Source organism: Clinocottus analis, unplaced genomic scaffold, assembly GCF_023055335.1.
Source record: "Clinocottus analis isolate CAN_PGR_092001 unplaced genomic scaffold, fCliAna1.0.p SCAF_12, whole genome shotgun sequence".
Taxonomy (NCBI): domain Eukaryota; kingdom Metazoa; phylum Chordata; class Actinopteri; order Perciformes; family Cottidae; genus Clinocottus; species Clinocottus analis.
Genome location: NW_027175843.1, coordinates 6,200,590 through 6,224,969, shown reverse-complemented (window position 1 = coordinate 6,224,969; position 24,380 = coordinate 6,200,590). Strand labels below are relative to the sequence as shown.

The 24,380-nt window shown below is 41.5% G+C and overlaps 1 protein-coding gene across 2 annotated transcripts in view; it reads right to left on the bottom strand.

The window, feature by feature from the left end:
* LOC137783346 (inactive dipeptidyl peptidase 10-like) overlaps positions 1 to 24,380 on the bottom strand; it is a 104,317-nt gene that overhangs the window by 7,277 nt on the left and 72,660 nt on the right. For both annotated transcript variants that reach the window (XR_011077323.1, XM_068573217.1), the window contains exons 6-22: positions 17,837 to 17,889; positions 17,382 to 17,463; positions 15,836 to 15,956; positions 13,713 to 13,867; positions 8,927 to 9,024; positions 8,714 to 8,837; positions 8,588 to 8,626; positions 7,752 to 7,859; positions 6,601 to 6,692; positions 6,453 to 6,500; positions 5,274 to 5,395; positions 4,444 to 4,491; positions 3,862 to 3,960; positions 1,997 to 2,066; positions 1,412 to 1,606; positions 530 to 584; positions 330 to 429 (exon numbers count right to left, since the gene is read on the bottom strand). Coding sequence is in view for 1 of the 2 variants with exons in the window: in XM_068573217.1 (XP_068429318.1) it covers positions 330 to 429; positions 530 to 584; positions 1,412 to 1,606; positions 1,997 to 2,066; positions 3,862 to 3,960; positions 4,444 to 4,491; positions 5,274 to 5,395; positions 6,453 to 6,500; positions 6,601 to 6,692; positions 7,752 to 7,859; positions 8,588 to 8,626; positions 8,714 to 8,837; positions 8,927 to 9,024; positions 13,713 to 13,867; positions 15,836 to 15,956; positions 17,382 to 17,463; positions 17,837 to 17,889 (1,609 nt within the window). In the remaining variant the exon portion in view is untranslated. The remainder of the gene's footprint in view (positions 1 to 329; positions 430 to 529; positions 585 to 1,411; positions 1,607 to 1,996; positions 2,067 to 3,861; positions 3,961 to 4,443; positions 4,492 to 5,273; positions 5,396 to 6,452; positions 6,501 to 6,600; positions 6,693 to 7,751; positions 7,860 to 8,587; positions 8,627 to 8,713; positions 8,838 to 8,926; positions 9,025 to 13,712; positions 13,868 to 15,835; positions 15,957 to 17,381; positions 17,464 to 17,836; positions 17,890 to 24,380) is intronic.

Sequence of the window (24,380 nt, the reverse complement as noted above, 5' to 3'; positions counted from 1 at the left end):
AATGCCTTTCAGGATTACTTCTCCACTTCACTTCTTCACTAAACTAGAACATGCCATTGATGATTAATGTTGCTCCGCTCTATTTATTAGCCTTCTTGAGTTGGTTTGACATTCTGAATCGGTGGCCAAGTTGTTTAGTGTTGCTTTGTAATTCAAATCCCATCACGATGGCGTATAGCTTAAATCCGATAAAGAATACACAATGACCTATGGAATAATTGGTTTTACTAGCTGTTTGAATGTCTTTGTCACGCTTTAGATATATATGCCACAAATTCAGATCATTGTGATATTGTAATTTTATATGATATTTTTTCGTCCTATGATACCATGAAGTCTCCAGTTTGTTATGGGGGCGACAGCGATGCCACACCGGAACATGGAGCCGTGGGACAGGAGCAGGAGAAGAGAAAGAAATCCTCCATACGCCTGGAACAAACAGAACAAGGCGGCTTTTAGAGAATTTTGGATTAGTAACAGTAGTCACTATCTGTGGTTATTGATTTTATTGATACAAGTGTTATGTTACCTTTCCATAAACTCCAACTCTGTTGCCATCGATGTAAGGTAGTCTGACTAGGTGCCTGAAAATGTAGACAGAGTTAACTACAAAGCAAACATGAAGCAATCCCTTTCTAATGAGACTACACAGCAGAGTATCCGCCTTGGAAATTCAGCTGAATGTTTGCTAATTTAGCTTTAGCAGTCTGAGTTAGCAAGATGCAACCTGTTCTAAATCCCAACGAATCAAAAACCACAGCTTGTCCTTCTGTCCTGTGTAAAAACAAGTTAACAAGGACTAATTTTACAATTGTTTGTTCGTAGCTAACGTTACGTAGCTAAACCGGACCCAGTAGCCAAAGTAAACCCTGAACTGAGTCAACCTAGATCGAAACATGATTTTGAAAAGAGCCTCTCTGCATGTAACCAGCATACATTGTATGTTTTCTGTGAACAAAATAGTTTATTTGAAGAAAACTGACGCGCTAACACTGACATGCTAATCCAAACAGATGCTAGAGGGCAACCTGGAGCGTCAGAGCTTAAAGGGCCACTGTCCAAGCATCAGTAATTTAGCCTTTATTTTCATATAGTTTCTATTTTTATTTAATTTGTCTATTCCTATTTTTTTCTATACCTCTTTTTCTTTATTTTCTACTTGTTCCATTTCACTTTACTTCTTTGTTTTATTGTGCTGCTGCAACAACAAAATTTCCCCTTCTGGCTTCAATAAAGGCTTATCTTATTTCATACGAGCACAGCTAGGGGGAAAGAGTAGGAAGAAATATATTAAAATACACTATCAACAAAAAAAGGCCTTTTCACACACAGATATAAGCATCAATGTCAGCCATATTTGGAGAACCTACTGTATACAGTAATTCTTTTTCAGAAGGGAAAAAAAGTTTACTCCAGAGCGGTGATCTGGTCCTGAACGTCCACAGTTCCCAGTCTCTGGTGGACCTCGTGCAGGACACTCTGGCCTTGGAAGCCGCTGCCCCGGCCGTCCAGACGGGCCACAAGGACGCTGTCCGAGCTGACCAGCACCGAGTCCCAGCTGAGAGAGAAGCGGTCCGTCACAGCCTGACCACCGGGGGCGCTGTCACTGTGAGAGGATGGTTTGAGTTTAGTCCTTTAGGAAGGCCAGGGATTCCATGACAATTCTTCAACACATCCAAATAAACACAGAATAAAGATGGTTGTTCATGTATAACCCATAATATAGATCAGTAGTTTCCAACCTTTAAGGCTTGTGACCACTTAAAGTCAAAGGTAGTCTACTTGCAGCCGCTCCCCTTTCATTGCGTCTACTTAAACATTTTGTCACACGACAATTCAAAGTTTAAGTTTGTTGGAAGTTGGGAACTTCTGATTTAAGGATTACATTTTCATCTTATTAACCAAGCATTTGATTCTCAGCTTCTTCATTTAATACCTTATGGATTTAAATTATTCTGCATTGTTTTTCAAAGTAATTGAAAATATAATGACATACAGAATCAATAACAGCGGGTGCTCCTTTGCTTCATCCAGACCTATTGGGACAATCAACTCCAGACGAAGTGCTGCAAAACACAATTTCAAGATTTCAAATTATGCCATTTGTTCTCAAATACATACAATATATTTCTCCAACACAACTAAACATTCATTTGAATATTCAGGCCAGAGATTTTTAAGGTAAAGATGAGTCAGGGTGGGACATTTGTTATGCACTGCAATGCACGTGTATTTTCAGGGACCTTGTGCACCGATCGCCGACGCCAAGCATTGCCAAGCTTGACAAGTTAATCATGAGAATGTTTTATGTTAGTTTGAACGATTTGGCTTGATTTGAGGTTTGACAACGTCTTTTTAATTGCATGTACCAGTGCACTCCCGTTCAGGGCGCTGTCATTCAGGGCGTGGCCGCTCAGATGTCCGTGCCCACTTGGATCGAGGCAGTCGCTTGGCTTCCGGAAGCGCTGCTCGCAGCGTGGTCTGGGATCGCTGCCCAGAGCATTGATTGCTTGTTTATTACAAGTTTATTAACATTGAACAATATCCAAATTGCACGAACTTCATCAAAGCATGCTTCATGCTCACAACACTAGCCTTTCAAACAGCTGAATTTGTTGGAAATCTGTATGTTTGGTATATGTCAAGAAATTGACAATATAGCTGACTTTGACTTTCTCCAGCAGGACACAGAGATACAGACGGACGGAAATGTCTTACTTTAGAGTCCGACTAGAAGGTCAAACTCAAAGGTGTTTGTCTTTCACACACTGTGAGATGATGTGAGAGTAGATGAAACGAAGAAGCATCGTTGTCAGAGGTGTTAACTGCTGTGAACCAGCAGGGCGAAGACCGCACTGCTACTGGAGGATAAGTGAGAATATCACTTATAAGACCCAATACAGGACTGAAAAACTGAAGACGAAGCCTATGAGTGATTTGGGGCTAAACTGCCTGGAACCGAATGAATGAAAAGGTTCTATGAAAATCCTCAAAACTCACAAAATAAAGCTGAAATCAACACAATGGTTCATGTGAAAAATGAGCCTCTGTGCACTCAACATTTGATGTCAGGGCTCCATTTAACTGTGTTTCTCCTCAACGGACGAGAGAAATACAGCCATATGGTGAGCTGCAGCCTCTAATTGAAGCGATATCGGGCAATTCTGATTACTGGGGTGTTTCATAATCAGCTCAAAAAGCTGTGCACCTGTTAGCTCGAGTTGTGTTCATCCTGAATGAGTGAGCCTGGCTGTCCAGCTGGTGGGTAACAGTGTATTTAGGTAGTAACAGTTTGGAGCTCTTGGACATTTTGAGCTAATGTCAGCATGCTATTAAGCTTGCTAACATGCTGATGCTCGTTCAGCTTGTTGGCATGCTGCCGTTTGCAAATTTTTACAAGTTTTCCATCCTGAGGGAGACATCGATATCTTTACCAAGTGGCGTGACGATCCCTCAAATGGTTCAATACTTAATATTTCAGGCGGAAAGAAAATGGTGGAGTGACCAACATTGCCATTTCAAAAAAGAAGCTCATGTCATGACTACTATAGCAGAAATAAAGAAGTTGTATTTCTACCAAAATAAAGTTGTGAGGGAGTAATCTAAACACGCATAATTAACAGGACCCTCGTAACCCCTTTAATGTAATCCCCGTAATCCCGTTTCTTGTGTGCATGGAAACACACCGTGCAGAAGAAGAATAGTTGCACTGTTGTATTCAAATCTTAACTTGCTTTCTCAACCTCTTGATTATTGCTCATAACAGAGCAAGGAGCGAATGAGAGGTAGTTGTTGGTGAAATAAAAAAAAGGGAGAAAGTCGGATGATGTAAGCATGGCACAAAAAAAAGAAATGTCGTACCAAAGTTGTTGATTTGTACGGTTCTTCTTTCCCACTTGGGTATCCTCCTGTTCAGCAGCGCTTGTCTTAATGCTGTGTTCATTTCCACAGTCCTGTGCTCTGTGAGAAGAAAAGGCCAGAAGAAGAATGACTGGAGTGAGAGGAAAACTCCCACCGGCAACATACTCAGCAATAAGCAGACAAAACCCTGGACAACTCATTCCCTTCAAAGTGTTCCGAGATGATCAGAACTCTGCTCACAATCTTTATCAAACAAACAAACTGTCACTTTCAAAGTCACACGAGTTCAGAAACTGAAACAGTGAATTTTGACGAATCAAGGTCAAACAACTCAAAATGTGATTTGAGGAGACTGGAATCATCAACATCCTTTCACCCGTGAGCCTGCAGTACGAAGACGGCAGATTCATTGATCCCAGCAACTCCTTTTATCGCAATGTGTTTAAGTTAATTTGATTGATTAATGCACTTTTCAGGCGCACATTTATAAAGTCGGCTTCCACACAAACATAATAAATAAATATACATGATGCAATTGATTGAAAGAGTCCTGGTTCAGTCTGTTAGTGCCAGAGTACTTACTGTTCATATCACTTAGTCTGTGAAGAGTAGTTTGGGGTATTCCAGGACCTGTATGGGGGGAAGTATTTCTGATTACACATTTTATCAGATCTCTAACACATTTTTATTAGTCTCAACAAGTGAATGAAGCGAATTAACCACCAAGAGTAAACTCAGGTGAAAAAGCGTTAAGAAAAAGGTTTGAACGCAGCATAACACAATTAGGTGAATAAGGTGATAGTTCACCGCAAACCTACCTGTAGCACTATGTATCAATATAGTTTAAAGAGACATTTTAAGCTCTGTTATATTGAAGAATAGTCAAGTAAGTCAAACATCTCTTTTGGTGTTGTTATCTCCAAACTAGTCAACTCACACCAAAACAATCTAGATTTACAAATAGCACAACAGGAAAGAGGAAAATATGTATCATTAAATTTGGGGTGAACTGTTCCTTTAAGAGACCCGAAAAAAACAAAATAACATATCATAAATAGATTTGGTAATAGCTGAAAATTAACTGTAATATCCCTTGAGTACAGTGGTCACTCTCTCACAAAAAGTACATCTATTTTCAGGATAAATATTCAGTATGTTTCAGGCTTTCTATTCCATTGTTCAGCTGGCGTCAATGAATAAATGTGACACACTGACTCAATTTAGCATAAATGGAAGATTACAATTGGAACTCTTAAACTGAACATAATTAAGATACAGAGTTCATTCAATAATAATGAATCCTCTGACAATATTTTAGAGCAGTGAATATGTGATATGACAGTGAAGCAGGTGCTGAAAAGTGCTGTGAATTAATTTCACGCTCAGTTAGGATGCCACGGTTTTGGCGTTACCTCTGCAGTTGAGGAGAACATGTTGACGGTCTGGGCTGAGGACGGCGTCGTAGGAGGTGCACTTTGATCTGAAGAGCGAGCAGGTGAGGCATTTTTTATGAAACGGATCCTGTGTGGAGACTCTGATTGAGGAAAAGGTGCACGAGGACAAAAGAAGGGAATTTTAGAGGATTTACAATCGCCATGTTTTTGGCCTGCAGGCCAATCTCAACACTGCATTTAAATGCATGAAATGGATTTCCATCTGCCGGTTTCCATGTGTATACACTTTAAAGTTAAGATGTAACAGTAAGTGGTTCAAAAAACACAACATGTCAGAGCGCCTTGGTAGCTGAAAAACATCCACTGAAGCCGGAGCTTAACTGCAGAGATGAAACGTGTTGGTAAATAAGATGTGTGGCACATTGAGCAGACTAATATTCCTCACATTACATGAAACAAACAGGAATGTCATATTTCCATCAGGCTAACGTTTCAAATGCTGATTTAGTTCTGTAAACTCCTTACGCCCGCTTCTTCTTCTGCGGCGGTTAAATGGCAGATTTGAAAAAAAACAAAACAATTTCTCTCAACGAACCAACTTCTCATATTGCCATAACAGCATATTCATGAGCATTTTCTTTTGCCAATTTGCTGGAAACTTGTTCAACTTGACTATCAAGCTACATGACTCACTTGAGTGGACAAAGCTATTAAACATTGGGAATATAGCCAAGAATACATAAATATCCTTCAGTTCTTTCATAAGTTCTCAGCGGGACTTGAAACACCAGAGCGGTGTCTAACTATCTGCAGGAATGCAAATATACGTATTCCCAAAAATGTTAACTGTTCTTTAAAGCTACGATGGGGAAATGTCATTATATGTTGATCTCAGCGCTCCCCTGTGGACAATCTTTTGAAAACTTGTCATTTTATTGAAGCGTCTCCTTTCCCTCCATTCTCTACGATTTCATCAGATTTTGCGCCACTGGCGGCTGGCTACCACCGATGAAAAGCATTCATTATACAGGAACTAGCCAATCATTTTGCTGAAGGTCTTGTTCACTTTCAAGCTCATATAGAGGCATCAGTATTACATTGAGACTGTTTCGTAACCAGTTCAAAGGTCCTCACTGTAACTTCAATGAAAGACCGTGCTCTCTCCACTTCTGTAATCAAGACAAATGGACGTGGTACCTGTAGAACTGCCGTTGGGTTGAGCCTTCCTCTGTGCTTAGGAAATACCTGAAAAACACATCACCTGTTATTGCAGACTTCATATTGTATTGCGCCACATTATATTGTATGGAGTTAATATTACATGGGGTCAATAACTCATGCTTACAGTGAGTTTGTGCTCTCATCATAGGCCAGTATTCGGGTGACCTCCCAGCTCCCTGAGGTCAGGTGGCGGAGGTTGACCTCTTGACCCTCAGACTGAGAAGCACAAGAAAGAGCAGACCAAGCTTGTCAACATGACCTCTCATAACATGCACAGTGTTAAAGGGATGCACCTGTAGGGAGTATTGCACTGAACAGATCAACAATTGTACCACAACTTTCTTCAATTAAACCAAGACAATGTAAGTAACTAGAGACCAAGCCAGAAATCAATTATGCAGTCGACCTTGTATCACCTTAATTGGTCTCAGGAAGATTTGGAAAAACCTTCTCCAACAATGTTTTCACAGATCTCCATGAAAGCATTATTGGAGAGCTGCAGCTGATTCTGAGTCCTCACTGAGGATGAGAAAGTGGATCACATGAGTCCAGCTCTGAGGTCTTTACACCGGCTCCCTGTCTGTCAAAGATTTTAATAGTTCAGTTCAGATTTTCTGCTATATTATGAACCATCCAGCCGTCACAGGTCTGTCCCCAGAGTCAAAGCTAAAACTGGAGAAGCAGAGTTCTGTTCCTATGCTCCATATATCTGGAACAAACTCCCAGAAAGCTACCTCTTACTTCTTTTAAATCAATGCTGTAGACTGTTCGGCTTGCGGCTACCTTTTATTAAATACTTTTTTATACTGCTATACTTTACTTTAATTTTTTTTAATTCAGACCAGTCTATTATTTGTATTCATAATGGCTTTAGTTTGCACTTTGGTTAATGTTTTTCATGTAATTTGAAATTGCCTTGTTGCTGAACTGTGTCATGTAAGAAAACTTTTAATCCAAAACTTTTGCTCAACTTATTATCTCCAGAAACTGAATTCATCTGGCACAGAACCCAGTGCCCCCAGTGCATATACTGTACTCTCCTTAAATTATTCAAGTGAATGCATTCTTAATTCTCTGGTGTTTCAGGAAATGTAGTAAGAATATAGTTTAAAATGATGAGACTTCCAAATGGAATCACGTGAGCAGTGTGAATCATTGGAATGGCCTGAGAACAGATAAGAGGACTACAAAAATACATTGAAACAAGAAATTTCTTTTACGCAGTAAATTCCCATAACTCAATGTGTTCATTTTATTGAAATGTAATCGTTTTACTTGGTTAGAGATCATGGTAATATGGTTGAATGTCCCGCGACCACCGTGTCTCAAGGGCATAGTGATGAAGAACGTCGTGCAGTCCTTGGAAAACACTGGCTCTTCGTTCTGGGAAAGCAGACAGACAGCAAACATACAGGCGCTGTAATGAATAGTTAGGTCTAGGTCATAGCCCTGGAACACCAGGCACAAGAGCAAGAAGAAAACTGATAAGGTTATGTGTTATCTGCCCTACATTAATACATTTCCTGTCACTGTCAACGTGGCTATTATTTGAGATTTGACTAATATATTTTACTAGCTATCATATGAAAGTTCACATTGTTCCTTAAACATTGTATGGATCAGGCAATAAACTCCTGGTCCAATGCGGAATGCTAACGTGGAAGTTCCCTAAAGTTGCAATCTTTCTAATGGCCGCCAGGGGGCGACTCCTCTGGTTGTATGGAAGTCTATATATATGACTACTTCTCTCTTGATTTATTCCCTCAGTAAACATTGTAAACTTAAATTTATGTCTCAATCTATAGTGACAAGTCTTCTTCAACACAGAATGATGCTTAATTAATACATTATGGTCTATTTAGAGTCAAACAGACCATAAAGTAGGGGATGCTTTAGGGTTTACTGTGATTGACAGGTTGATGACAACTGTAATTGCCTATGAATGTCTTATTCAGCGTTGGGTTGCACTTAGCTCCACCCTCTCATGTGACTTCTGGTTCCTAAAAAAAACTTGATGACGACATCCAAAAATCACATTGACTACTTCAACGTCTGACACACACTCTCTGGTATTAAGAAGCTTATAAATAAAGATCTACTGGCGCACTCACCTGACGATGGAGCCACTTCTCTGATGTCATCACATGTTTCTGAGTTGGGAAAATGAACAGTCAGTACATAACGTTTCTATAAATAATTGAAGAAGACTAAGGAATTCTAACCAATAATGTTCCCACCTTGATGCAGTCGCTGGTCTTGACATTGCACAGAGAAAGTATTGACATGTTTTGAGCTCGATTCACCCATCGCACACTCAGCCTGTCCTGTGTCACCCATTTCACCATGGTGATGTAGTACTCACTAAGGAAAACATACAAATGGTAAGGGTTAGCAGAGAGCAAATAATCAAACACACCATTTTTTTATTTAAAAATGTGTTGAAGTCACACCTCTTTTCAAAACTCTCGGGTGGTCTCAGCTCAGTCGTGAGGGAGCTGCCGTCCAGAGTGACGACATAGAGCCTGACAGTGGGATTGATTTGTCCCATCTGGAGGGAAAACAGGACAAATGTGCCATTACGTCCAAGTGCCTAATCTAATCTGAGTCAATATCCGCGATGCGCACTGCGTGCACTCCTACGACCTGCTTTTCTATTTTTACATGCTAGCATCCTGAACAGTGGCAGTAGGACTTAGAGAAATATGATGAGAATATGAAAGAAGTGGCAAACAAACTGTGTTGCTGCATGCTGCACAGGCCCTGGGGCATTCCTCAGCTTAAACCTCGCTCAGAAATGCAGCTCATTAGTCGACATGACAAGGGAAATCTAGAATGACAGTATGTAATCCACGTTCCGCTTATCTGTACTCTTTATTATTCCTGTCTGCTCCAACCCTTCACTTACTGCTCTTTTGGAGGCACAATGGCTTCTTGGAATAGTTACATCCTGTTCTAATGGTGCCATTAGCCCCACATGACATGACAGGTAAGCAATCTGATGGATCAAACACATCTGAGACCATGCTATGAGTCAGTAAGTATGCTTTCCCACCACATTATTACCAGTATTACCCTACACACACTGTGTTTCCAGATTTTAGCATGATTTCCCTGTTCAGCAATTGGTTATTCATCATTTGACAGAACATATTGAATTAGAGTGATTTCATTACACTCTTACTTAATTTACAAGCTGCACTGTGAGCATTAAATATCCAAACTCTTACTCAATAAACAACCCGACAATAATGCCTTCCCATCAGCCACCAACAGAAATCGAAAGCATGTTGAATTAGTTCAATATTTTACAATTAAAACAATTAGTTTCATGGATCAATCTCGGCTCGATCTGCTGAAATAAATAAACAACTTTGTGGTTCAGAGTTTCATTGATATATTTGATTAGATATCTATTAAACAAATCAGATATTGTGCTTATCTCTGAGCGATACTGTTGTTTGACATAATACAGACGCCTAAGAACGCCCTTTCTGGAGAATTCAAAAAGAGTAATTCAATGACTCATGTATAAGTAGTACACACTAGAGTACACACTATTTTACTTTCATTTTAAGTTTGTATTTTTTATGTTAATGTTTAATCTTTTACTGTTCAAATATAATATTATATTTACAATAACTGCACTGTAGCCTTTAATTTAATTTAACTGTACAATTGTAAATAAGAAGTAAAAATGAAATGAATGTTCATGTTCAAATAACAGGAATACTTGAGTAAAACAGTTTGCTTAATTTGCGTTCATGCAAAGAAGAAAAAAAAGAAAAACATTATTGTTTTTTCACTCAATTCATTTCTTTTCCACACTTGTGTCGTTGCTCCAGTGTTGGCTAGAGGCCTTTTTCTCAGCAGTCATTTTGACATGGCATTTCACGATAAACACAGGTGTAATTGATGGAAGACCTTTTTCTGCATATTCTAACTCCAAACCCGTCAAACATGCTGCTGCTTGGTCGAGGGCCCTAAAGATCAAACTACAACGCTCCACATGGCTGTAGCTATGTGAGTAAAGAAGGAATATAAAGAGCCATGGAGTCTGCAGAGGGAGGAAGTCCGGATGGACGGTTGGGTTGAAACACAGGACTTTCTCACAGGAAACTGCTGTTTGTGAGACATGGGAAAAGCAGAACTTTAAATTGTTTTAAGTGACTTAACGTCACATTACTACGTAGCAGACCTAATCATGGAGCAGAAGCAGTTTTTATACATTTTTGCCTAATTCCAATCATAGAGTCATTTCCTGTAATGAGTGGAAAACTGTGTGTGTGTGTATATATATATATATATATATATATATATATATATATATATATATATATATATATATATATATGTATTGCTAGGTCAGTTGTTTGGTTGGTGGTCAGCTGACATCAAAGGTTTGATGGATAGCTATTCATGGCCTTGTGAGAATGAATCACAATAACTTTTGTTTTCTGGAACCTTTTTTGGTGTTTTCTATGATTTAATCTGGGTTCTATGATCCTATTTATCCCTATATGGTGTTCAAGTAGTTTAAGTAGTCGTATGAACCCCAAATGAGTTCTAATAGTTGTTATTTTTTTCAGATTGTTTTGTGTGAATAATATTTAGATTTTCAAATAAATTACTTTTATAGCATATTTTGATCATAACTATAAATATCCAGCTTGATCTAAGCAAGATTGGCCAAAAATGCTTTTCGAGCATTTTCCAACATGTTCAAAATGTGTGCATCAGATCCTTACCAAGGTTCCACATACTAAAAACACCCCTAGTTGGATAGAACAGGCCCTAAAGAACCCGGAGCTCCAATAATAAATACAGAAAAACAAAGTGTTGGAGTCATTCAAAGGTTTTTCAGAAAAACAGGAGGCTCACAGAACTCAGAAACGTGGAAGGCGTTTTAAAAAACCTCTCTTGCCGTTTTAAGACCTTCAAGGTACCAGAGCCACCAACTCTCACGATTTCGCCGTGTGACACACGCTTTTTCATGTTTTCACACGCTCACACGCCACACAACCAATATCTCACGCCAAAAAAAAAGTCAGGGGCGCGTTCGTTCCTTTTCAAACTCCCCGACGATAGATGGCGCTAAGGAGCGCATCTGTAAACCTATTCGCTGCATAGACTTCCTGTTTACCCTAAACAGACAGTCGCGGGACTGTGTCTGCAACTGTGTCCACAACTGGGGGACCCCAAGGTTTTTGAAAAGTTGGCCGCTCTGAGGTACTAATAGTTGGGCTGGATGGATTTGACTTGCTTTGATTGGTTTTTGGTGGGCTGTCTTTCCAAAAGGTTAACAAAGCAGAGCTTTTAGCTAAATGCTAACGGCAACATGATGAAAATGCTAACATGCCGCTGTTGAAGAAGCCCTGTTCACCATCTTGGTTCACAAGCTTAGATTTTCTCTTTAGCGCTGAACCCAAAGAACAGGCGACAGTAATGAGGTCTTGATGTTATGACACATGATACTCATGAGGAATACTCCCTCAGGTACTTTTACTGTGTATTGGCACACGGTTAGATGCCCACACAGATTCCCTCCCAAGTGACTGAAGCAGACGTATGACTGCTAAACAGCATCAATGTTCTCACAGATGAAAGGAAGAAGAAGGCAATTAAATCTCTGCTTCATTTAATCCCATGATGCCATAACACTGACCATACCTAAGGATTCAAGCAAATGACACACCGTGGGTGTGTGTGTGTGTATGTGTGTGTCTGTGTGTGTGTGTGTGTGTGTGTGTGTGTGTGTGTAAGCATGAACAATTGTCCCACTGCGTTCAGGGGGTGAACATCTCGTGTGGTGGTTCCTTAATTAGATGTCTTCCTATCTTAAGCCCCTCCCCCCATGGATGGGGCCTGAAGCGACAAATGAGGCTGCCCCTCCCCGCATGACGCCCATTCAAATCGTTTTTCCAGCACCCATCTCTCGTCTGAGAGGCATTTGAAGTGCTGAACGTGCGCATCAAAGGAAGGTGTGTTCCCATATCTCATACCTATACCTCCCATTGCCAAAGATCCCTGCAGACATCTCTCTTCAAAGCAAGCCAAGCCACTGTTAAATGAATTAAACAAGAAAAGGATTTACTAACTTTTATGGGTTTATAAAGTGGCGAGCATGCAGCTGTGTTTTCATAGAGCTGGTTTGATACAGTGGACTTGCAGGTTGTGGATTCAGCTTGTAAGGACCTGCTCTGCAGTGTGACGCATGGGTGGTCAAACACTTGGATTTGAGGCAATAGGCAGAACATATTAGAGACTGTGTAGTTTCCCACACAGTACTCTGTGAGAAGATCAGTATTTCGCGTGCAGAAAACTCTACCTGCCACAGAAAATACATGTTCTATCAAAATAGCAATGCAACACTAAAGTACTAACAATGTGCCAACATACAACAGCAGTGTTGTATCTGCTGCTCTCAATTTAACTTAAAGTATTCAAATAATTTAGAACTTTAATACAGTGCATGGCTCATGTAAAATCTGATGATGGCATATGTAAATGTGTGCATAAGTAAAGTAGAAACCTGAAGCCTGAAAATTGCCCAAAACTGGTTTTCTGTTCGTTGCCCCGGCGTCTACTCAAAGATTACGATGCAAATGTAAATGTCTGATGTAAATGTGCTGTTGAGATCAACAGAAAAAAGCTAAAATGGTAAAAAAAAAATTAAAAAAAATTGGTTTCTGTGCTAATATGTTAGATGATTTAGATCAATAAAGTTAAAATCTAGTTTTTAAACTAGGAAATGTTATGTGCATAGAGTGTGATTTACTAGAAATATGCTCATGCCATATTCTAATTTAAAAATATTCAGTGGGCCACTAAAGGTATTCAGTGCGCTAAAGGATGTCCTCGTGCTGCTCTACTCTACAGGGAGCTGCTAAATATAATAATCTGCATCAATCCAGTGCTGACATCAAGTCAATACCCAAAGTAAAAAGACCTGTACTCGTCTTTTTTCTAGTCTTCCGACCACTCAAAGCCCTTTCACACTACTGCTAAGGTTCCACCTGCCCATCAGGAGTAAGTAACATTCACACACACACATTCACACGTCGTATGCACAGCTATGGGAGCAATGTGGATGTCTTGCCCAAGGACACATCGGCATGGGCGGGCAGATTGAAGGACGACCCTGCTCACCACTGAGCCATAGTCAAAGCAGCCATGTTATAACCCACTTGAATTGAGAGGTCATTTAGATGCTGGAGGTACATTAGCTCTAAGTGTTACCTTTGGATACGGATACTCCTTTCCTCTGGGGTAGAGGGAGCCTGTGAGCTGGGGCAGGAGCATGTTGGGAACCAGGGAATCGTTGATGGTGAGGTAGGCCAGTCTGGAGCTGTCAGGCGACCACCAGTGGGCCACTTGCGTGTGCAACACCTCCTCTGGAACACCAGGAGAAGACAGTTTAGACCATCTGAGCCGGGAGAGAGGGGCTCAGTATTCCTGCTAATTAAAGCAAAAGTTAGTCTGTGCTCTTCTTTATATTCTCAGGTTACACATTAGTCAAGAAGTTATCTCATTACAGAGTTTTTACACAAGCACACATTCCAAACAAACAAGAATCACAAAAGAGATGCCTGAGGTGTAATCCTCTGTTTATACCAGTACAGAACACAAACAACTCTGTGACTCAGCCAGAAGAAAATGTTGGCATTGAACGTCACTGCAGACAATGAATATGTTTTTATAGCATTTCTACATACATCTGTTTCTGAAACAAAGGCCTGTTGTAGCAACATGCCTGCATTAGTGTAAATCAGAGTTATAGGATTTGATCAGCTTGTGGCACTTTTGCCATTTCAAAAGGGAATTCTGAGTTATCGATAAGGTTTAGACAACAAAAGTATATTGTCTTTGTCATGTGTTAAAATCAGAAAGCTACTTTTGGTTTCACATAGGACATTAATGCCGGTCTCCTGAGTCTTCGTCCTCCTCAACCTCAGACTTTAATGCAAAGGATTTGTAATACTTTTCCCTCGAAAGATAATGGATCTGTAGTTGTGTTGCATGTGAAAGTCATTTTTAGGAGACCGTAGTGTGACCACACAAACATGGCCGCTGCAAAATTATTACTTTCACTGTTTCTTTACTGCCGCCACTAAGTTTAAGAGGTCCGTGCAATGAAACAACAGAGTTAAGATTTATCACGATGAATAGATTGTTTATAGGAAACAGGGTGTGAACAGTGGCCTCCTGTATCCAAGTCACACCCCATCCATCCATCCATCCAACAAACCTTCCCCTATGAGGATTCACAGCAGTATTAACAATGTTCGTGTCTGCCTTAACTCAGAACACAGGCTCCACAGAGCCGTGTAAAGTAAATATGGTTGTGCTACACGTTTGTCAATTGTCTGTGCATAGATAACAAACACAGATGAGTATGTATTTTATGTAAATCCGGTTCGGGGGCCTCTGTGATCACTTCTCTGCTGTTTGCAGATGATGCGGTCCTGTTTGCCTCCTCGGACTGTGACCTCCAGCATTCACTGGGGCGGTTTGCAGCCGAGTGTGAAGCGGCAGGGATGAGAGTTAGCGCCTCCAAATCTGAGGCCATGGTGCTCTGCCGGAAACTAGTGGATTGCTCCCTCCAGGTGGGGACAAAATGCCTGCACCAAGCGAAAGAGTTCAAGTATCTCGGGGTCTTGTTCACGAGCAAGGGTTAGGTGGAGCAGGAGATGGACAGGCGGATCGGTGTGTCTGCAGCAGTAAAACAGGCGCTGTACCTGTCCGTCTTGGATTGGAGAGAGCTGAGTCGGAAGGTGAAGCTCTCCATTTACTGCTCGGTCTACGTTCCAACCCTCAGCTATGGTCACAAACTCTGGGTCGTGACCGAAAGAACGAGGTCGCGGATACAAGCGGCCGAAATGAGCTTCCTTCGTAGAGTGGCCGGGCTCAGCCTTAGAGATAGAGTAAGGACATGAGTTTTCTCTGTAGGGCTCAGCCTTAGAGATAGGGTAAGGAGCTTTGACATCAGGAGGGAGCTTGGAGTTGAGCTGCTACTCCTTCGTATCGAAAGGAGTCAGCTGAGGTGGTTCAGGTATCTAATTCGGACGCCTCCTGGACGCCTCCCATTAGAGGTTTTCCAGGCACGTCCAACTGGAAAGAGGCCCCAGGGAAGACCACGGGACACTTAAGAGATTATATCTCCCGGCTGGCCTGCGAACGTCTCGGGGTCCCCTAGAATGAGCCTGAAAATGTTGCGGGTGAGAGGGAAGCCCGGGTCGGTCTGCTGGGCTTGCTGCCACCGCGACCTCACCACGGATGAGCGGTTGAAAATGGATGGATGGATGGATGGAGTATGTATTTTAAATTGAGACCTACAGTTTAACAGCTGCCCTCCAGCTTACCCTCATAGAGCCAGTCTGTGATGCCGTTGAACACGACGCCCTCCTGTCCAGAAGACGTGAGCCTCCACGAGCTGCTCTGAACGTCCGTTTGGTAGTAAATGTTGTTTTCAAATACATATATCTGTGGAAAAAGTAGACAATATGTATATATTACTATATATTGACTTTGGAACACACTGTGATAGAAAACATTATAGTGTATGAAACGTATCCATGTACACACACAGCACACAGTACAAAACCTACGCCTTATATTCGTACACAGAGGGCTCTGCCACCGTTAATGCATTTTATTCTTGAAGTTAACAGCACAGCACACAAGGACTGAGGAGACGGAACATCTCTGCTGAACAAAGAGACAACCCGGTGGCCTGATCCCACACAGAGAACCCTCTTATTGATGAAAACACATTCTCTGAGCATCTCATCTCCTGTGATGACACGGACGAATATGCTGCTGAGTAATGAAACATTGTGTTGAGCGGTGTGACGCACTGCTGCAGAGTTTTAGGTTCCAACCGAGGGCAGGGAGAGACGCTGAGGAAACCAGATGAATACGCTATCAATCGGTTAAATACTTTCCCCGTCTGCGCTGGAGGACATAATGGAGTGATTACTCTGAGCATAATGCTGCAGGGTGGAGGCGTCCCAACACGACGCCGGCCAGCAACAGCTCCATTAGCCGGTCGCTGTTTGGTTTTGTGGGCGTTTGTGTTTCCTCTCAAGTGCAAAAATAGACTTTTAATGAGCCTTTTCCTCCAAGCAGGTAGGTTTCTATGAATGCAATGAGTGATATGTCTCACAGTATTAACATTAAATGTGTCAACATTACACTTACATATTCAAATAGTTGCTTGTTTGTCCAACAAACAGTCCAAAGCACAAAGATATAAAATACACAGTCATGTAAAAATATATAATATTTCGATGTGTGCTTGAAAAAGGACTTAAATAATTATCACACAATGAAAACGGTTGCTGATTACTTTTCCGTTCATCGACTAATTGCTGAATCAGCGAATCGCTTCAGTTGTGCCGAGACTAAAGACCCAAGTTTTAATAATGGGGCTCAATATCCCGAAAAGATCATCCAATCAACGAATGCACAGAAACGTTTCAGCTATTAGTTCACATTTCATATTAGTTGAGCATTTTCCTGGATAATCTGTGCATTTCCATTTAGGCTGTACTCCATTATGCAGGCTTACTGATATCCAGAGGAGGATTCCATCACTGAGTGAATATTACACTCATTATACTTGTTGAGACAAGGAGGATTGTGGGTCAGTACTGTGCTGGCATCTGTTTCAGACTTTGGGCTTCCTTGTTGGACAAGAATCAGAGCTCAGAGGGTGTTGAGCTGTATTGAGGTCATTGTGTTGTTGTTTACGGGCCTGCCTGGGTCATCACAGGAAAATGTTCCAATTTAAAATATCTAATTCCTTTGAACTATCTTTGCTCCGGGATGAAATGACGAAGAAGAAGAAGAAGAAGAAGAGTCATTGTTTTCAGACGGACTTGCCGCTGCCCGGCCCTGTGAACTCACCAGCTGCTGTCCCTGAACGCCCCAGGAGGCAAACTGGAGGACTGAATCGGACACCTCCGGAGGATTCAGCTCCCGCACCTCTCTGATGAAAGGACGAAACACAACGCGTGACACAGCGGACCGGCACCGAGCCACAGGCGCCCTTAGATCTCAGACACAAACACGGCTCACTTTACAGTTTGCAATAGTTCCATCAATGTTGAAGCCAACGCTGCGCGCCGTCTTAAGTCATTAAAAACACCAACGGAATGTTACACCAACTCATCTGAGGGATTCATTTTTGTCGACTTGTTATTGATCTTGTGAGAAGACTTTCTCGTTATGTGAGATCAAATAAAAGATAATACAAAGACACGTACCTTTGTATGTCATTGATTTATGACCGTGAACTAAAAAGAAAGTGATATTATGATGCAGGTGCTGTGTTGATGGACTGTGATTCTCTGTTTGCTCACCTTGTATACAGGTTGTAGATCAGGTACGAGGCCAGGAAAGAGTGCTGAAAGATCTGAAACACAAGAAACACATTTTCAATATTCCTTTCCCTTTGTTTCTCCCCCTTTAATGAGTGGAAATACTTTGGATGAGGACTAATAACGTGGATTAGTTACCAGAATAGATATTCTCTCAAAGTAATAAAAAAAAACATTCTTAGAGCATTTTCTGATCGTGCTTTTCTGATGTTTTTTTTTTTTTTTTTTACCAGCTTTTCCTCAACCAGCTTTGTGTTATTTTTACTCATTTTTTTGCAGTTTGCCGCTTTGTACTTGTGAGGCTCTCTGTATTTAATTGGACAGTTATAACAATAACATAGCAGAGATTTTGATTCAAGACGAAGTGAGGGTGAAGAGGGAACAATGCTCGACTGTACTCAGCTGTTGAAATGACATAAAAGCTCAGAGTGAGAGTGTTGCGTTTCACACAGTGATGGAGCTCATTATAGTGGACCTGTGCTCTTTGAATCTGCAACCAAAAAAATGACATTTCACCATACAATAATCCCTACCATGGTGTATATCACATATTGCTCATATTTGTCCAATGAATCAAAGACATTTGAAAAAACTATGTGATCATATTGACACTTTTTTCTTGTGTACTACACAACGTTTATTTTAAATGACATTTGTTCTGTCAGATCCATTTCACTATGTTATATATTTTCAAACATCTGACAGTTTGTATACTTTCTCAGTGGTGTGAAAACTGAAGTGCTCTGAAACATTGTAAAGTGTAAGATGACATCGAGGCTGAGGCAGAGCTGCATTTCCTCTTGTTACTGCGACAGCATTGCCAGTTTCACCGCGCGCTTGCATTACGCATGAGAGATGGCTCTGCGAGAAGGAGCACAATGTAAATAAAGAGAATATATTCTATTGTCCTTGCTCTGGCCAGAGTCTGGGCATCGAGGGAGAGAGGAAGAGGAGAGTCATCCACAGCACTACTGACGAGAGAGCCACAAGACAGAGGAGAGGAGTCAGGGTTGCTCACCATCTGGACACGAGCCGGGTCACCTGGAGGAAGCTGTATTATGATGTCGAAAGACCCGAACCGCCCGATGATCCCAGGACCACCACTAAAGGTGTTAGTCCAGAGCAGATGTGTGTTTGTCCGTTCACAAACGAGCACACGAACGCCCGTGTGGTCTGAGGACTTTTTAATATTCCCATCAAGCAAACGTCAGGTTGCTGTGTTTTCCTTCAGGAGAATGTCTAATGAGGAAGACGCCTCATGAGACGTCTCGACAGGATGCATTCATGCTCCATCATCATCATCATCATCATCATCATCATCATCATCATCATCATCATCATCATCAACATCATTACGTCTTCTTTTAAAAGCCAGTTGTTGTAAAATGTACACGCGTAGCCTGTTAATCAAAACTATTTCATTTGTATCTAAACTGAATATGATAAAGTGTCCTGGTGTTAATTTGTGTTATTGTATAATACGTCTGCATAGTAGTCACATTCACAAGGCGTCCACAAGTCAATGTGTGTGCACGACCTGAATTTGATTTTGATGTCACACTCAGTTTGAGTAGTAGATCAGATTGATTGATTGATATCGTGAGACAGTGAACAAGCGTAATAAGTATACAGAGTACGACCGCTGGAACTCCAACCTCATTTGTTTATTTCTTTCTCATAAAAGACTTCCAATACCAATAAAACATACTGGAACCTCTGAGGAGTCCAAATTGTGCCTCAAGCCAGTTCATTGAATAATTCATAGTTGAAGCAACAGAGCCTCCAGTGTGACCTCTCCCGGTATTTAAACATTTCAAATGGATCATTCTCCAGTATGTATTTACGAGAAGGCGTCAGAAAATAAAAGTGGAGCTGGAAAGAACAGGTTAGGAACTTCCTTTTGATTTGCTGAACTAACGTTAAAAATTGTATCACTAATGTCGGGTGAATTTCACCCGATATAATGTACCTGATAAAATATACTTCTCATCGAAATATATTCAAATCCAACAATAAAAGGTACATTGAAGTACTCTTCTTTTATTTTACTCTATAGAACTTATCATAAAACAAAATCACAGGGAGACCCTGAAAAAAGACTCAAAATCCAGTGAAACATTGGGGATTCGTCAATGATGATTCAAAATATAATTAATAGAGCTATAAACTTGTTCCTGGGATATGTGGGTCTTGTTCTCTGAAGGAAAGGTCTGCCCTTAATGTTCAAACCGGTCCGGAAAAAATAGTCGCACTATCACTAACGTCGAATGAAAATCACCCGAACACGTACCTGAAGAAAGAAACAATGATCGGAGCGGGAAGACATGCCCACCTTCAATAAGACACGCCCACTCTCAATAACGTCTGCGAGCAGCATAAAGCTACACAAAGACCCACCCAACTCAGACAAAAGCAACACAATGAAAATAATATAACAGCAATCGCTCGGGTGAAAATCACCGACATTGGAGTAAATCACTTCACATCGGGGTTTATCCAATGTCCTGTGGAAAATGTCTTTCCTGCAAGGCCACACGCATACACAAGCATCGCATATCTTCCACCTGTCCCCTGTGTGAGCGATGAAATGACTCTTTTTAGAATCCATTCAATCATTGTTCCTGAACAGACTCTGCCCTGGATGATCCACCAGCCACCCGGCCTTCACTCCTAATTTAGATTTCCTTCCTCTTCACTTCACACAAAAGGGAACAATAATATGTTTTATTGTTACTTGACTGCTCTTCCTATGCCCCCTTCAAATACAAAAGAAAAAAGACATCAACATCACTCAGCAGAGAGGTGACGGCTCTGAGGACTTCTCGATAAGGCTTCAGTGGCGAGCGTGCCGGGTGACGTGACGCAGAGCGGAACAGGCAGCGGCACGTTGCACCGGGCCGTGTGTCCGTGCTTTCGGCGCGCTGGGGTTACACTTGTAAATAATTCTTAGCACACGGGTGATGCTTGCCGCATTTCAATTCAAATATCACCGGCTGACGCCTAATTTGTTGTTTTCACCCACATCTGACGCTGGCTCGCGGTCCAAACAAATGCTGAGAATCTGAGATGGAAACACAAAGCGTGGCGGCGTTGGAAGGTTGAGCCGGTGGACAGGAGGGAAGCAATCAAACATCCTCGAGGGTGCATGAACACGTGTTTTAGATGGTAGTCTGTACCGACTTTGGAGGGATGCGGTGACATTTAGTACAAGTTCAATAAGTGCGGCCAGTAGAGCAGCCCTTTTTTAAACGGAAGACCATAAACACAGAAACTCCCTGCTGTGATATCAAAGAGGCAAGAGTATTCATTCAAAACGCTTTCAGAAATAAAAGTTGCACTTTTTCTGCACCTTATTTGGAAATATGTTCCGTACTCTACATCTTGTAGTGCCAGTAATACCGTTTGAACTGCAGTAATAAAGACGTCTGAAATGTGAAGCCGATGCTGAAGTCCCTTGAACCTGCAGTATCACTAATGGCCAGCAGGGGACGAGGGCTGAGGTAAAAACAGTTGTGTGTTTTGAATCCGCCACACTGTATTTTTAACGGACTCCTTCAGTGAGCGACTCTCGGGGTGCCTCAGTGCTCTACTAAACGACCCAGAAGGTCTTTTGTTCCAGCAGGGGTCCAATTTGTATCATGTCTGATATGGATTTATGTGATGTTTATTTATCCGTTTGTTTGTTGAGTGCTGTGACAAGTATATTGTTTGTTGTCTGTATGAATACATCTTCATAACCTGACCTAAATCATGGTCTCATTTGGAATCGAATAGACCAAAAAGTAGGGTATTCTCGTGATTGACAGGTCGCTACCATTGCGCTGTCCGGTCTGGGAGGTGTCCATGTTTTGTCTTACGACTTTCAACCTTTTCTCAGTCTATTTTTTCTTAATTAAAATTAATTGTGATATTTTGGTGGCCTGTAGATGTCTTTTAACAAAATGCAAAACTCAATACTTCAAATTGCCGTAAAAGAAAAAACAAACTGTAATTCTCTGTGGCGCTCAAAGGCTACTTTTAGGATGGAACGTTATTTTGTCCATTACTTTGCCCGTTACTCAATGTTCAAGCTGTGACAAGTTTTGTGGGAAATTTAGCTGAATTTACTATACTTCTCAAACTGCTACGATTATATTCTAATCTATTCATATATTCATATGCATTCACATCCTAGATCTGTCCACTGGTGATCGAATCACCCACGACGCACATTGATGCCAGTTCTCAGCCGAGTCCCTTCCGTCCAGGCCTTCATTCTTCCCTTCCTTCAGCCTCCAATCATTCCTTCATACCCTACAGGAAAGGAGTGAAGACTGTCCTTTCCTTCCCGGCCTTCATTCATCCCTTCCTTCAGCCTCCATTCATCCCTTCCTTCAGCCTTCATTCATCCCTTCCTTCCCTATGGGAAAGGAGTGAAGACTCTTCCTTTCCTTCCAGGCCTGATGACACAGCTTCCTCGCCCCCGCTGCTTCCTCCCGTCCATCCTCTAGTACGCCTCCTATTTCATTAAACCTTTACAACTGTTGTTGCATGGTCCTTGCTGGTGAATTCACCAATCAGCACCACTCATGTTTATCACTGAGTGCTTTACAGACCAGCAAAGGACACAAATAGAACACAATGCAGCTTGTGAAGTGAGGTCGGCCTGGAGGTAGTGCTGGGACCTACTGTGACATGTTTAATTGGCAAAGCATGTGGTTCATTCAGCGCGTTCTGTTTCACCATTAACCTCCTGAGTGCTTTTGCAGCTGATGAATAATAGTGGTGTTTGCTTATTTACACACTACAATCAAAAGGACAATCTGGTGCTCTTTATATTCAGCACGGAAAGCTGCTGAACTTTAAAAGAAAAGAAAAAAAGCAGAGTTAGTGTAAAGCTTTGACGCAGCAGTACAGTGCAGCAGAGAGCTTTGCTTGATTGTGATGAATTCATAAGACAACTTGAGACAGTGGTCGCAGCAGCAGGCCATTACTCTCCATAGATTCCGGCTGTCACATTGATGATTAACACATTTGCTGGCACCTCGAAAAAATTCTGCCGTCTCCATCGCATCAAGCTCACAAAGCTCATTATCAAGCCTGCTTAGTTCGCCGACACCGAGATTTTTCCCGCGGCCAATCGCATTACACGTACACGAAAGAGCGTGGAGGGCGGGGCGGACAAGCAAGTTCCCGGGTATTAGACATGGGACGACACAACAACAATGTGTTTCTGATGCGATACATGGCACGTGCTACATTCAGACCTGCGTCCGCGGAACATTTCCAAAAAGGCTTGAGCGGGTTTCTGTAGCATCACAAAGCCACAGCTGCCGGTCTCTTTTCCAACAGAAACCGAGGGGAGGTGAGATGAGGTGCAGGGCTCGTGGGGTGCAGTCAAACCTTGTGACCAGCACTGAACTCTGTCCGAAACACTAAATGTCCCTCCCCCATTTGTTGTATGAGGCACTTGTTTCTACCAGGATGCCGTCAGCGTGGAGCTGGAGGCAGATGGAAGTGATGGAACTTCAGCGGAGTGAATTTATGGATTGATACAATGAGTCGTATAACAGAGGGAATCAAATGAATGTCAAAATCAACCGTAAAGTAGAAACATTCCATCTTAACGTTGATTTCAAACTCTGATAATCCCCTTTATCGGTACATTAATGCATTCATCTGCATTCATTTGATGATCGATACAGAATACTATTACATAATGTACTCTTGTTTATCATTATTGTATGAATAACTGCAATATGATCGCCGTATATGTACACATCATAAGTACTCTATATAAAGCAATGTTTCTGTATCCTCAACAGACGTCGGTGCAGTCAGAAGGGAGCCGGGGGGCTGTAATTACCTTCCAATAAATCAATGATTAATTAGGCTTACAGTACATGTCGTCACCACGGACGCACCACCGTGAGACTGTGCAGAATGCTGCATTCAGAGCTGATTCCCAACTCTACTGATGCAATATGTTCTTCAATTATAAAGGTGCCGCCGGCTGAGTGTACAAGACTGTCGTTAACCTCATTATATACTAGTTAGTTGTGTGTTTTTAGGAGCAAGACGCAGCAACGGTAGCAGCGGGTCCTGGTTGGGTCTGAGAGCTGTCTGCTCTCTGCTTTAATTCGTTGGATACTCTGGTTTAGGTCAACGTTATCTTCACATACTGCTCATTTGTTTTCTTATTTATGTTTTGTGGGAAACATCATTGCTGCCGGGAAGACACGATCTCACAGAAGAAAAAAAAGACCATGAACACAACAGCGTTAGGTTAAATTTACATGAGGTTTAGATAGCAAAACTGCATTGTTAGGTTAGACGTAACTACGTAAATAACAGTGTTTGTTACCAGTGAACACATGAACTAAAGTTGAATTAACTATCAATTTACCATTTATAAATAATGCAGTGTTTTCCTTGTGTTAGTTGATCCGATGAAGAGGTGATTCTGTTGATCACACGTCTGCACCATCAAGCCTCCACACACCCGGCAGAAGACTTTGCTGTGCTATATATACACTAGGTGCAATGA